This window comes from Rosa rugosa, chromosome 5, assembly GCF_958449725.1.
Source record: "Rosa rugosa chromosome 5, drRosRugo1.1, whole genome shotgun sequence".
Classification (NCBI taxonomy): Eukaryota; Viridiplantae; Streptophyta; class Magnoliopsida; order Rosales; family Rosaceae; genus Rosa; species Rosa rugosa.
This window is the reverse complement of record NC_084824.1, coordinates 12325719-12340004: the sequence shown is the minus strand read 5'-3', so window position 1 is coordinate 12340004 and position 14286 is coordinate 12325719. Positions and strand designations below refer to the sequence as shown.

General features: G+C 39.5%; 3 protein-coding genes across 4 annotated transcripts; all 3 read right to left on the bottom strand.

Moving 5' to 3' along the window:
• Positions 1 to 889: 889 nt before the first annotated feature.
• Positions 890 to 5371, bottom strand: LOC133709483 (nudix hydrolase 12, mitochondrial-like). Of its 2 annotated transcripts, none has more exons than XM_062135253.1 (6): positions 5114 to 5371; positions 4134 to 4217; positions 2314 to 2428; positions 2143 to 2226; positions 1637 to 1786; positions 890 to 1301 (listed from the first exon to the last, which is right to left on the bottom strand). In XM_062135253.1, exons 2-6 carry the CDS (start codon positions 4202 to 4204, stop codon positions 1077 to 1079), a joined length of 645 nt encoding a protein of 214 aa, XP_061991237.1. In that variant the 5' UTR covers positions 4205 to 4217; positions 5114 to 5371; the 3' UTR covers positions 890 to 1076. The 2 variants fall into 2 exon arrangements, with proteins under 2 accessions (XP_061991237.1, XP_061991236.1); XM_062135252.1 differs by lacking the exon at positions 5114 to 5371 and adding an exon at positions 4347 to 5035.
• Positions 5372 to 7190: 1819 nt separating this feature from the next.
• On the bottom strand, positions 7191 to 8282 carry LOC133709484 (small ribosomal subunit protein eS27y-like). The gene is made up of 4 exons (XM_062135254.1): positions 8127 to 8282; positions 7753 to 7854; positions 7636 to 7664; positions 7191 to 7550 (listed from the first exon to the last, which is right to left on the bottom strand). The coding sequence occupies exons 1-4, from the start codon at positions 8127 to 8129 to the stop codon at positions 7424 to 7426; spliced, it is 261 nt and encodes an 86-aa protein (XP_061991238.1). The 5' UTR covers positions 8130 to 8282; the 3' UTR covers positions 7191 to 7423.
• A 1732-nt stretch (positions 8283 to 10014) lies between these two features.
• Positions 10015 to 12640, bottom strand: LOC133711209 (zinc finger BED domain-containing protein RICESLEEPER 2-like). The gene is made up of 4 exons (XM_062137364.1): positions 12331 to 12640; positions 10850 to 12189; positions 10216 to 10723; positions 10015 to 10118 (listed from the first exon to the last, which is right to left on the bottom strand). The coding sequence occupies exons 1-4, from the start codon at positions 12638 to 12640 to the stop codon at positions 10015 to 10017; spliced, it is 2262 nt and encodes a 753-aa protein (XP_061993348.1).
• Between the last annotated feature and the right edge of the window lie 1646 nt (positions 12641 to 14286).

Below are 14286 nucleotides of genomic sequence, written 5' to 3'. Positions count from 1 at the left end.
TGAATCCCATGAATCTCCACTTCCAAGGTTCAAATAAAACAGATCATTGAGTAAAAAGATGTGTTTGGAAAGAAAAGGGTTATAGAATATAGAGTAGTCAAAGGACCAACCCTCCCCGTGTTACATGGAGGCTTTATATCAAAGCTAAGCTAAGCTAGCTAGAGTTTGAATGCTTCACAATAAAGATGGCAGAACAAGTTAGGAGTCTTTTGCTCATGATTCCTGCTCCTAGGATAGAGTTTGTTCCTAGAGAAGCAAATCAAGTTGCTCATTCCATTGCTCATTTTGTAGCCCGCGAGGTTGGGCGTTTTCAGTGGTTCGAAGTTGGGCCTCCTTGGCTCATGAAGGTTATTTCAAATGACCTACTTGTAACCTATGATGTTTCTGGGGTTGTGCGCGACTCATCGATCATTCGACCTGTGAATGAGGATGGAGTTGCAGCTTGTCACACCCGTGCTTTGTAGTCTGTTTGTTTGGTGTTGAATAAAGGACTATGTTTTCTTCTCAAAAAAAAAAAAAAACAAGTTCAACAATCTAGACAATGCAAAGTTAATTAAGCACACGGTCGTCCTTCTGATCCTTTCCCATTTGGTCGTATATTCTTTTCTCTTCTCCTTTATCTCCCACATTTTTAATGCCACTAATGCTCTCTCTAAGCCATAGCCTTCAAAATTAAACTAAACCAGAATGAATATTAAAACCAGCAAAAGAGTGAATGTTTTCGAGGGAGGAGCGCGTGGAGGTTTGAATTTTTCTTGTCGTGATATGTAGATCGTTCCCGGACTTTGAGATTGTGCTTTGTTCTGCTTTGGTTAATGTGGGCATCGTTATCCCAGAAGCAGCTGTGTCTTTGTGGAAGCTTAATTAAAGAATGTTAAGGTCACGAAAATCTACAAGAGAAACCAACTGTTCCTCCTATTAATCTCGATTTATTTACAGGTTAAACAGAATTATAAAAGAAATACAACAACGAATGTCTAGGATTTGCTACAATTGGAACTTGCAGTACAAGGGTTTTGACTTGATTTAGACATGATTCATTAACCCTGTGTACAATGCGTTTGCGACATGAATTCTCAAGCTGCGAGCTGCTGAACACTAGAATGACTAGCAAAGCAACCGGATGGTGATGATATTTGATGCTCTGATCCGACTTCTGAGATAACTGGCCTCAAAGGAAGTCCATCCAGTTCTTCTCTCGGGCCATTTTCCGTGTTATCTGAGAGTGCTATCAAAAGCTTTCTAAGAGCTTCTCGCATCCAGTCATACCGACAGAATTTGAATGCGTCTTCTACGGTAACCTGAAAATGACACCAACCAAGTCTTCAATATCAAGTCCTCACGTATAATAATTGAATCACAATACTTGTTTGCAGAACTGGAGTTGTTTTTCAAGTTTCAATATTAGATGATATGTCTCAAGCGATCGAGTTGCAAAGATGATAATGACAATGAACTCTTTTCATTCAAGTTAACGATTATAATAACCAAAGCACAGAACTTGTTAGCAAAACGGATGTCATGTTTCAACATTCAGTAGATGTCTTTCAAGTTTCAAATTGTATAACTTTCATGCTTCTTTCTTATTTCTCCTAGTTCCTATGGTGGATGAAGATATACATCAGTTACAACTCACCCATTTCCTTCCGTAGATGGCCTGCTCGGGCCAGGAGTCGAGCTCTTCAGTAACCCTTAGTGCAAACATGTAACCTCTACAACCACCTTGCAGGCTGCCATTGTTCTGTTTGCTCTTGCTTCTGAACTCCCATTGTCCTAGTGGAGTTTCCTGAAGCAAATATGAAATTGATTTGTTTAGCTGACCAGGGGTTACAATTCTGTGTAGAGAAGCAATTCAGTCTCAGCAGATGCAAGAGACAGTTTGTAATCACTTCAAAAATGTACAAAACCACAAACAGATTCCAAAACATAGTAGACTTTCAAAAAAATGCAATTAACCCCACTCTCCACTACTCCACGCAGCAATATGAAGTGAAAATCCATACAGCAAGAAGTTACAGGTGGAAATGGTGAGGCAAAAAATCTCTACTTTTAGAGATCCAATTACAAATTTCTATAGCCTTAATTAAACAATACAGTGACAAGGAGTCCATGTCTGTTACCAAGCAGGGAAGAGAAACCTACACCAAGAACTCCCTTCACTCCTGCTTCTTCTAAGGCCTCACGACAAGCAGCTTCATGCATGGTTTCGTCATTCTCCCATCCTCCCTGATCATGAACAAGGTGTCGCTGTGGTCAACACTCTATCACAATAGAGCTTTAAGTATGAAACAAATAAAGAAGGAAGATAGATACCTTTGGAAAGACAAGATCATCTCGATCTGGTGAAGAAATCATGAGAACAAGCAAATTTTTCTCTACATTGCAATTGCTACTCCCTACCGTCTCTTCAAACCTATAAGGTATACATCTATATATATATATATTTTTTTTTTCCACCAAAAGAGTAAAAGTTAGATCCAAATTTTCCTCAAATGTAAGAGAACAGCTGATTGAAATGGAAAAAATCCCCACTAAACTCTCGGAGAGAGAGGGTGGTGCTCAGGAAGAACATAATCAACACACATGGATATCCAGAGAAAACAAAGGGTAGAACCAACACAAATAATGCACTAGTTATGGTGACATGATACTGAAACACGTTTCCACATGTCATCTACATTTCACAAGCCAAAGAAGGTTTAATCATGAAATTAAGATTCCAATTCATCACACAATCTTTCTAGATAAGTGGTTATGCTCAGGAAAAATAATCAGAAAAAGGCGTCCATTTAAGTATATCCCTCAGCAGATGTCATGTTTCTCTCACTATGCTGATGCCAATTGGTGAAAAACAAATCCAGTAAGCAAATACTTTCTGCTAGTTTATGAAATTGAAAGCCAAAAGGAGGTACTAAATGGATTAAGTCAGAAAGAAAAGATTACTTTCCTGCACTATTCATGAAAAACTAACCAATAGTTGATCATTACTTGTAAGTATAACTTTTGTTCTTGATCTGCTATGATATTTATAAAGAAGATTACAGTTCGACCTACTTAGAGGCTAATAAATGGTTAATGATTAACAACTGAGTAATGTCATATTGAAAACCACAAAATTGCCAACCAACAAAGATCCAAGTAAGAGAACGATGCAAAATCCAGACTTCAAAACATAAATAAAATCAGTACTGTAAGAATTCAACTTTTCAAACTGCATTATTTAGCATAAGAAAAGATGTTGAAACACCATTTATTAATATCATGTAATGTCAACTCAGAATGAAGTGAAAGCTGATACATTATTCAACTTCTGGCTCTCCTTACATGATGTTCTGTTTAAAATCATAACGCTTAAGAATGTGATATGACATGTTTCTTAGTGAGTGAATTAGATATTGACAATTGAGATGTATCCAAAACTTGACAAACATATTATTATCCAAAGATATTCTTAGAAATACCATTCTCTTATTTATTTTATACACATCAAACAATCAATTGCATATCATAGATCAGCGCTTACGTCTATTCATTCTGCATCGCAACATCTAACTGTACCAAACTGTTAGAAAAATATATTCTTTTCTTGACTACACTAGAAAATTAACTGCCCTAATTTTTTTCTTTTTTTGTGGTCAGGAAAAAATTAACTACCCTATGTATGCTTATGCAGCTGTATGAATACAAACTCACAGTAAACAAAATTTTCATGTAGAAGAACTAAAAGAGGGATTTTCGAATGTATATGAACATATGGTGCACATTGGAACAAGTCATGAGCTAACATTAAGTCAATCCCTAAGGCCCAGCTCTGCAAGTACCTTTGCCCACTAGCTATGGACCTCAGGCAACTTGTTAACAACCATTGGGACCCAAAAGACAAAAGCTTTTCATAATACCACTGTTTCCAAACAAAAGATTCCAATCTTGCTTGCACACTTAAAACTTATAATACTCCTGTATCATAATTCATAACAACTAAAGATATAATGCAGACTTGTTTAGACCAGAAATGGATAATTTGCTCCCTCTAGCTTAAAGAATGTAAGAAAACAACAATTCAAGAACACAGTGTTTACAGAAATAGAAAACCAAATTGATAAATTTATAGAACCAAACGAACTAGTGCTCACCCTGAAACAAGCCTCAATTGATCCTCGTACCGCTGTCTCTGCCGCCCTGTTCTGGCTGTCAAACAAGACATGATTTTTGATAATCTGCACAACCAATAGCCCTGTGGAATCAGAAACCTGGGTTCTGCTGGAAGTGTTGAAACCTCTTGAGGTTATGAGTTCAACAAGTGAAGGGCAACTAACTATACTATAGTTTCGACATTGAGAGCGTACCAAGAGATCACAAACCCAAAACTACTCCATAGAGGAAAACGACGACCTCGAATTTAACGAGCAGAAGAGGAAAGAGATAAAAAGGGTCAATAAGGGCAACGATGACAACACGCTTAAAATCTTTTCGGCGCTCTTCGAAAGTTCTAAAATTCCAAGTTATTTTTGAACTAGTCTGAAGATGTTGGGATGCTCCTTCATAGAAGCTGCACTCTACTAGTCCCTATAGCTCTACATGTATGCCAGAAAGATAGATGGGCATAAATAAGTTTCAGCGGGAAGACCAAATCAACTTTAACCCACTTAAATTTAACCCACTTAAATATAACATGTCAAACTCAAACCCTGACTTGACATGGATCTTGTTTCTAGCTTTTTTGTTTTTTTGCATCCCACATCGAATAAAATGGTTCACATTTGCAGAACTCGGAATCCCAATTGAACACTCAATTTGGATTCAAATGTCGGCAGATTGAAGACAGAACATGGAGTTCACACACAAGAGAAATCAAAGGATAGATGGAACTCAAACCTGCAATGGACTTTGTTACATGAGATGATGAAAATGTCTTTAAATTTTAAAATACTGTTGAGTAGAGTCCCCACAAATAATTGGCCGACCATAACTCTTTTAATATATCACGATCTTGCATTAATTCATCAAGTATAATTTTATTATATTTTTCGATAATTATCGAAATTGAGAGGAGGTAATCAAACTCGAATTTTAGTTGTAAGTAGATAAATGCTTATAATTACTTAAATCTTACCTTGATGCTCAACTATAGTGATAGTTATAGATGCTCAACTATAGTGATAGTTATAGATGCTCAAAACCACTGAAACTACAAATCAACGCTCATAACCATAAGAGCTACAAACCGCTCAAGACTGTAGATGCACAAGAAGAAGGGGAAAGATAAGATTTGATTGAAGAACCGAGTTAAGCCGCAGAAAACAGAAGCCAAAGGAAAAATCTTGTTTCTGCTTTCTTTGTTTACTAGATATGATTGCCACATCCACCAGCTAGTTTAGCTGAGGAAGATGCCACATGAATTATTGATATAAAAGTGTCTGAAACTCGGAACGTTACATGCCCAATACGCCAAAAACCGTTTACTCAGGTCAATGCCCCCATATGATATCATCAATTCTACATAAATCATAACGTAAGAAATTCGGATATCAAGATAATGATGACAGATGTAGCATCAAAATTTTCCACACTTTTGAATGATTGACACCGTCATCGGTACAAATCCCAACAGTTAATACAGTTCAAAAGGCTCAGGCTCACTGGCACAACCCCCAACCCCCACGTCAAGGCACATCTAGATGTCAATTTTATTTGCACAAACGTGAAAGACGGTACCGAGGTAGGCAACGCTTGGGAAAATGCCAGAAAGTTTTCAGGACTTGTAAAGAGAAGAACGAAAACAACTTCTAAGATGCAGAGCAGGGAACTTAGCTACTGTTCATGTACTTGGGCAAAACATTGAAAGGAAGGGTTTTCGGTCGCAATATGAAACACCAACACAAACAAAATATGAATATACATACCCACCTGTGGATGGCAAAGCCCATAAACAAAGATTGGGTGGGTTGAGGAATATACAACCACAAAGAATGAACATCACTAGTCTTTTGCCCACTCCGCGGCCATGACAAGATTATACACTTGCACCAAAAGCACATGTGTGACAAGACTAGAGCGCTCAACCCACTTCACACCCAAGACAAGATTCACTTATACCCAATACCCATGTCTGATAAGATTGTCAAAAGTATTCTACTCACTTAGCAGCACAATATTCTGCACTAAATGCATGATAAGTACACTCCAAACTTGTATCCCTGATTCAATTATACTAGATAATATCCCACCCTTCTTCAGCTCTCTTGCTCCACTCAAAAATCAAGACACTCCAAACTTGTATCCCTGATTCAATTATACCTACCCTATCTCTGATTGTAAAGCACTTCCCCAACATCTTGGTATGATTCAACTCTCACTTTGCTACCGCACCCCACCCACCGCAACAAGACCAACTCTCAATTACTCCTAACCATGATAAGAAGCCAATCCCCTAATTGAATAGCACTTCCAAGTATCCTTAATGAGATTCAATCTCACTTGCTTCACATCCACAGTGAGATTTACTCCTAACCATGATAAGAAGCCATCTATACCTGATTCAAGGGAATATTTCCCAGCATCCATGAAAAGTTTCAAGTCCCACTTTCTTCAAACCCACAATAACAAGAGGCCCAACATTCTTCCCTCCCCCTCCCATGATCCACTTACCATTTACTCCAAATGTAGACCACTTTCCCAATAACCTTGATAAGATTCAATTCTCACTTGCTTCACACCCATAATAAGATTGCCTTCCCTCCTAGATTCCTCCCCCTCCCCTCCCATACTCCAAACCATGATAAAAAGCCAAGTATCACTGATGTAAAAACTATTACAAAAAGATTCAATCCTCAGTTGCTTCCTTCCCTCCTCTGATTCCTCCCCCTCCCCCCTTCCCTAGAAATTAGACATAAAACTTACAACTAGGACCACATTAAACAACTAAAAAGCAGAAACAATTTGCCACATGCGTCTGAGAAGAACAGTTCAGATACTGAAAGAAAGAAAAGCATAAAGAAGCAATTATTATTGCAAAAAAGAACATAGACATCTGTATTCCTCTATTCAGCAAACATTAATTTTCTGCCCTATACAAGGAGAAGCTCATGACAGCTATAGACATGGGCAAGACAATGACGATGATACAAAAATAACATAGATAGAACAAAGAAAACTGACAATTGTACAAAGTAACAAAGCACAAAAGGTAATAAAGTTTGAAGATGAGAATGAAAATTGATAACATCAAACAGCTAACTTAATCAAGGAAGTTCTGAAACGCACCAGTATCACATTAAGCAATCTTAACAAAATTAAATTCCAAAACCCAATTCTAGATAATAAAACATAACAACAAGCATCCATTTCTCTCCTTCCATGAAATCAAGGCTCAAACGCCCTCTTGCACATAATTTAGAGTCAAAAGTGTACTAATGTAGCAGCATCAGTCTCCCTTCCTCCTGAAAGAGCACCCCTCAGTGAGCCTGGCACGCCCACCAGTTGGCTGGCACAAAACTGTCTGGCAGTTTCCGCACACCACAACTGTTTGCGAGTGGCTGAACACAGTGGTACTGCACACATACTCGATAAATAAATTTCCTCGTTTTCAAATTTAAATCATAACCATCACAAAAAGCACAAGTAAAATTAACTCACATGTTGAAGCATCCCTGGCATTTCACGTCCTGCGCAAAATCACAACAATCAGATTACCACAACCCTAACAAAAACCTCAAAAACACACAAAACTCATCGAATCATCACGAGTAATACCATGAAGAATGAATTAGGGGTCTGCACGAGCCTCTTGAGCTTGTGCTTTCTCTTCTCGAGGTCAGCAGGTGGGTGAAGCAAATCAATATCGTTCTGGAGCACCTGTTACCACAAAACCAACACCAGTCACCTCCAAAATCTCATTTCTAACAAATTAATCACCTTCTCCTCTACCAATTTCACCAACACAGATCAAAAACAACACAATTCTCTTCCAGTACCAGTGCATAAATCCAAAACCTAAATAAATCTGACATAACAAAACCCTAAACCACGTTTCTAAACCGATCGAAATAGTGCATAACTTTCAATCTAAACAGAAAAGTGAACCTGAGGATTCATATTAGAGCAAGGAAAAGGTGCGTGAGACTCACCATCTTGATTGACGAGCGGAGATCGAAGAAGACGGCGGCGAAAGCAGAGGAGTCTCTACAGAGCGAGTGTGCGGCGATGGATAGAGTGAGAGGGGGAAATAGGGTTTATATTTGTGAATATAAACGAATGGCTGAGCGATGCTGGCCGTTAGATCCTTGATCTCCGCCTTTGGCCTACATTAGGGATATTCTCGTCTTTGAATCTAGCTTTTATATTTTGATCTCGGCCCCTTCAGTGTTTGTTATTCTCAGTTTTGCACCAGGAGACGGGTGGGCTGCGAGTATGGGCTTTAAACTTTTATTGGACCGTTGTTTATATAATCCATGGCACGAGTTAGCTGATCATGCATCCGGAATGTGATGCAACTATCTCCCTTAACCATGCTTCATTTCTGGCTCAACATTTGTGCGTGATATTTTGCTATATAAACGCCTCAAATGCAACACATTAAATCTCAAACAAGGTACTTAGTTACAGATCTTTAGAGTTCACGTATACAATGGCGGCTCTTCAAAAGATGTCAAGTGTGCTTCTGCTGATCATTATATCGTGACTGCGCTCTTGCTAGCATGGCGGCAGGCACGGAACCAAGGGGGTGCTGGGATGTGCTACAGCACCCCCATTTTGTTTTAGAGAAAAAAATATCTTATATATATTTAATGTATAGAAGCAAGTAAATGCATGAAGATAGAGGGAAGATTAGAGAAAAGCAGGAGAAAAACAACTATATATGAGTAAATACATGCTAATACAAAAATATTAAAAGATTGATACAAGCAAAACCCAGGATCTGTACTTCCTGAAATGACAAAACGTATATTTTGAAAACTTTGACCAATCACAAAGAAAATCAAAAGAAACTAAGCCGCAAGTCCTAAACTACCACTACTACAAAATCGAAAATAGACAACGTTACCTAGATAACGGTTTAATAAAAAGTAGGGCTGGGCACGGGCCGGGACGGGCCGGTTATAGGCTGATACCGAGCCCGGTACCGGAAATATTTTTCGGGACGGGACGGGACGGGCCTTGGTTTTTTTGAATATTGTACCGACGGTACCGAAACCGAACGGGATCGGATCGGGCCCGGGCCCATTTCGGGATCCCAAACTCCCTTGTTTTTTCCTATCACTTGATTCACTTAAGGATATCTGGTTTTCCAGATTTCACTCATCCCAAAATGCAAATACATATTTCTAGCAGTCCTAGCACTACAGCCTACAAATCTACAATGTTGACACATTCAATTGTCTTAAAACAAATCAAAATGAAGCACATTTGGCCATTTGCCATGAAAAGAAGAAAAGAAGAATGACAAGTTGACAACAATCACAACATGTCAATATCTGCACATGACAAAATATCAAGTCAAAAATCTGCAACTGATTTAATTGTAGATCCCATTCATTTCATTGATCTGAGTATGCAGCCCTGCAAGTGCAAGAACCTAACAAACTAGCTCCACTAGTACCCAAATTTGAAAATAAATCAAACTGTACTAAGACTATTGTCTTGGTGCTGCACAGGAGGAGAATGATTGCTACAAAAAATGCAGTTATGCACTAAAACAGTAAAACAATAGAACCTGCAAATTTGACACACTTGCACAGTTGCACTATTTCACAATCTAATATGAGTAATATCAAATTATCAACTAATCAACACTTCAACACAATGAAAGACCAAGCAAATCAGAAACGAATCAACTCAAAGTTTTGCAGAAGTGCAGATAACAATGCAGAAGTGCAAATCAAAACAAAATTCTGCAGAACTGCAGAAGTGCAGATAACAATGCAGAACTGCAGAACTCAAAGTCTAAAACACAACAACACAAGTACACAACAGTGACAACACAACCATTATCAAACTCACAAGGTGCAAACTGAACTAGTCAATAGAAATAGGGACTGCAGCCTTTCCCTTCGATTTTGCTCTTGGGATTGTTGGACCACTTGGACGTGTGTTCCTGCTTGATGCACTGCTCTCATAATCTAACCAAATACCAGAAAAATAAAAGTAAGCACTCGAAGTTGTTCAGCACTTGCAAGAACACAGAAAAAAAAATTAAAATGCAAACTGATCAAGTACCTAATTCAGCTTGTTCATAGAACTCGGTGTTTTCAATGGAAGGCTCCTCATCTACCACTTGAGCAATATCATCTCCCAACAACCAATTCTGCATGCATATTAAACCCTCCACTGATTTAGGAGTCAATGAACTCCTAAATGCATCAATCACTCTGCCTCCGGTGCTAAAAGAAGACTCTGATGCTACTGTGGATGTTTGAATGGCAAGTACATCTCTTGCTATTGCTGCCATAACAGGGAACTTAGGACCATTTATCTTCCACCAACACAATATGTCGAAATCCTCTTCCTCATCATCAACAAATTCAAGGGGAGCATTCAAATACTGATCCACTTCATGTACCATGACAGCCTCATCACTCTCTTGGACCACCTTTTTCCAATTGTTTAGCATCTGACCCCTCACACCTTTCCTAGGATTACTTCGGCTACTAGTGATTGTGCTGCTTGAACTTGTAGGGCTTGGATGCTTGCGCATATGTCTGCCACCATCTACTGTTGGTGCATACTAAGAAGCAATAAGACAAAAAATTATGCATTAATACTTAGAACAAACTAAGACACAAAAAGCTGAAAAGTAAAAACATAAACAGCCTCGAAACAAAGTGTAAAATCATCAAAGTTCGAGTTGTACCTCATCGTAGAGTGCCATCAATAGAGATTTAATCTCATCAGTTCTGTGTTGCACATCAAAGTCATCCAAACCCTCTTCCTTCAAGGAATGTGTGTAATTCCTAAGCTTGAACCTTGCATCGAGTACAAGTCCGATAATAACCAAGTGGTTGAGGTCTTGAAAGCTGCCATAGTATTTCAAAAACCTAGATTTCATATTTGCAGCCATATCGGTTAAAACCTTTTCTGTATCGGAACCAGTTGCTATCTCAGGTTCAAGGAATAAGTTGTTGATGTTTTTCTCCATTGTTACGACATCATGAAATGTTGTATGCACAGTTGGATGCAAGCTTGCACTAACTCGCAGCGTCACGTCGTAAAAAACTCTAAGTAGATCAACAAAAATCTCAGCCTTTTCCCAATCTGATTTTGCAGGTGGTCCAACTCTGTTTCTCTTGTTAGTACTAGGAATCAGATTGCCCTCCTCATCATACTCCTCTTCTGGTTCCTTAAAATAACCTAGATACAGCTGATCCTCATCTTCCTCCATCCTAACAAAAGCTTTCTTGAATTTTAAGGCTGCCTCCAACATTAGATAAGTTGAATTCCATCTTGTTGGGACATCAAGACAAACCAGCCCTTTAAGAGGAAGCTTTACCCTTTCCACAGCTTTTCGAAAACTATCTAGTCGATTAGGTGAAGACCTAACATACTTGACAACATTCCTAATGGCTAAAACACTCTTTTGCAGCCTCTTCAAGCCATGTCCCACAATCAGATTGGTTATGTGGGCTGTGCATCTCACATGCATGTATTTACCACCTAAAACTGGTTTGTAACCTTCAGATTTGTTCATCTTTGATATAAGCCACTCTAAAGATGACTTATTGGCAGATGCATTATCGACAGTGATGGTTAAAACTCTCTCAATCTCCCACTGCAGTAAACATGACTCTATAAGCCTGCCTATGGTTGCCCCTTGATGATTTTGGATAACACAAAAGTTTATAACCCTCTTGTGCATTTTCCAATCAACATCAACGAAATGGGCAGTAAGCACCATATAGTTGATGTTTTGCACACTAGTCCAAGTGTCCGTTGTAAGACACACCCTATAAGCCTTCAAAATCTTGATTAATTCTTTTTTCTGTGCATCATACATTCTTAGAAAGTTTGTAACTAGTTTCCTACGAGAGGGTACTTTAAACAGAGGGCACACTCTAGTACAAAACCGATTAAAACCTTTCTTCTCAACAAAGGTAAAGGGCAACTCATCTATGACAATCATTTCTACACAAGCTTCTAGATAGTCATCTTGATCATAAGCTACTGCAGTTAGCTTGTTTCCCTGAGACTTATCACCTACAAGAACCCTCTAAGTCTTGCTAATATTAGGTGGATAGTACCTACAAAATTGATTAATATGCCTAATCATCCCCGAAGTCCCATTCTTAGAACTATCCACTGCAAAGTCTCCAATTTTCCCTCTAGGACAGTAAATACAGTGAGCTCTTTTTTTAACAATGTCTATCTCATTCCCTTCAGCATCTTTACCCTTCTCAATCTTGTCATACTCCTTAAAATGTTCCCAAACAAAACTACGTTTAGCAGAACTAACCGGATTAGCAGAATCACTTGGAGTTGCAGAACCTGCTTGAGTTGCAGGAGCTTCATCATTTACAGGAGCTTGCTGGCTTGAAGTGGCTGGAGCTTCAATTTGAAGAGGAGCAGAAGGTGAGGTTGCAGTTGAAGAATCTTCAAGCCCTGAAGCAGTTGGATGAGGCCGAGCAACTGGTTTCTTCCCCCTAGCCATGGAAATTGGAATCGAAGAATTGGTTGAAATTGGTCAGTTTAGGAGAAAGTGTAAGAATGGGGTAAGAAATGAGATTGGGGATTTCGGAGAAGAGAAGAAGTGAAGAATGAAAAAAGAGAAAATGGATGAATTGGGGATGGATTCGGAGAAGAGAAGAAGTGAAGAATGGAAGAAGAGAAAATGGATGAATTGGGGAATTAGGGATTGGGTCGAATGGATTCGGAGAAGAGAATAGGGAATTAGGGATTGGGTCGAATGGATGAATGGTCGATATGGTCGATAGTTCATAGTTAATATCGAGATCGTGTGCATTCAGTCCTACATGAAACCATTCGTAGGACTAATCAGATACAGCCACGTCATCAAACGGGACGGGACGGGATTAAACGGGACCGTTAGGGTCAGAACCGGTACCGGGCCCGATTTCTCAGAACGGGACGGGTTCGGGTCGGGACCTACATTTTCCAAAATTCATCCCGTACCGTCCTGCCAATTTTCGGGCCGGGATCGGGACAGGATCGGGATATCGGTTTCAGGTGCCCAGCCCTAATAAAAAGCGTTGTGATTTTTTTTTTTACAACGGTATAGTCGAAACTGTTATCTATAGATGCTAACAGAGTGTTGGCCCCTTGGTTAGAAGTTTTATCATTTAACTTCTACAACGGTGCTATCGAAACCGTTATCTATAGATGGTAATATAGTGTTGGTCCTTTGTTTAGAAACACTACTAGAAGACCAAGTTAAAAATTTTCGGAAACGCGGGAAGAAAACTTTTTATTCTCGCGAACTTGGTTCTTTTTCCTACTTTACCAAATTTGATAACCGCACGACCCATTCTCTCTCGCTCACTCCTGCTACTATCTCTCTCTCATTAACTGCCTCCGCCCTCTCGCTTCCACCGGCAAGCTTTCTCTCTTCTGTCTCTCTCTGCAAATAAGACACATTTTCAGCAAAGCAAACTCAAACAAGTGTCCTTCTCTTCAAGATTTAGGGTTTCAAAACCCCAAATCCAATCCCCAAATTGATCGAACCGAACGCAGGTGCTGATGTAGGAGCCCCTCATGGTGGTGCGACGCAGGTGAAACAAAACCCTGTATTGCGATCGGACTCATTTCCATTTTCCACACCCGCCCAAATTTGACTCAATCCCTCTCATCCTATTCCTCTTCCTCTCAGTTCTAATCCTCCAATCAGATTCAGATCTCTTGGCCAAAGACCTAGATCACTACATTTCACTCTACAGTTTCATCACTTTCATGTACGGAGAATTGAGGTTCTGAGTCGCCGACGAGTTACTGAGTCACTGACCGAGTCGCGATGGCGGGTAAGACCGACTCGGTGTCGATTCGGGTGTCATACCGCAACCTGAAGGATACGAAAGTTGAAATGATGGGGATGGATGATGAGCCTCATCATCGGATCGACCTCAATTCCTCTAGGCCGTCTCCGTCGTCGTCGTTGTCGTCCTCTCTAGGGTTCCGAACGGGAACGGTGATCTTCCGCCGCCGCAGAGTCTACCAGTTCCTAATCAGAACACTCTGATGAATCTAATTCTCAGCTGTACGGTTGCCGCCGGTGTTCAGTTCGGTTGGGCTTTGCAGCTTTCGCTCTTAACTCCCTATATACAGGTTCGATTTTGTATCTGA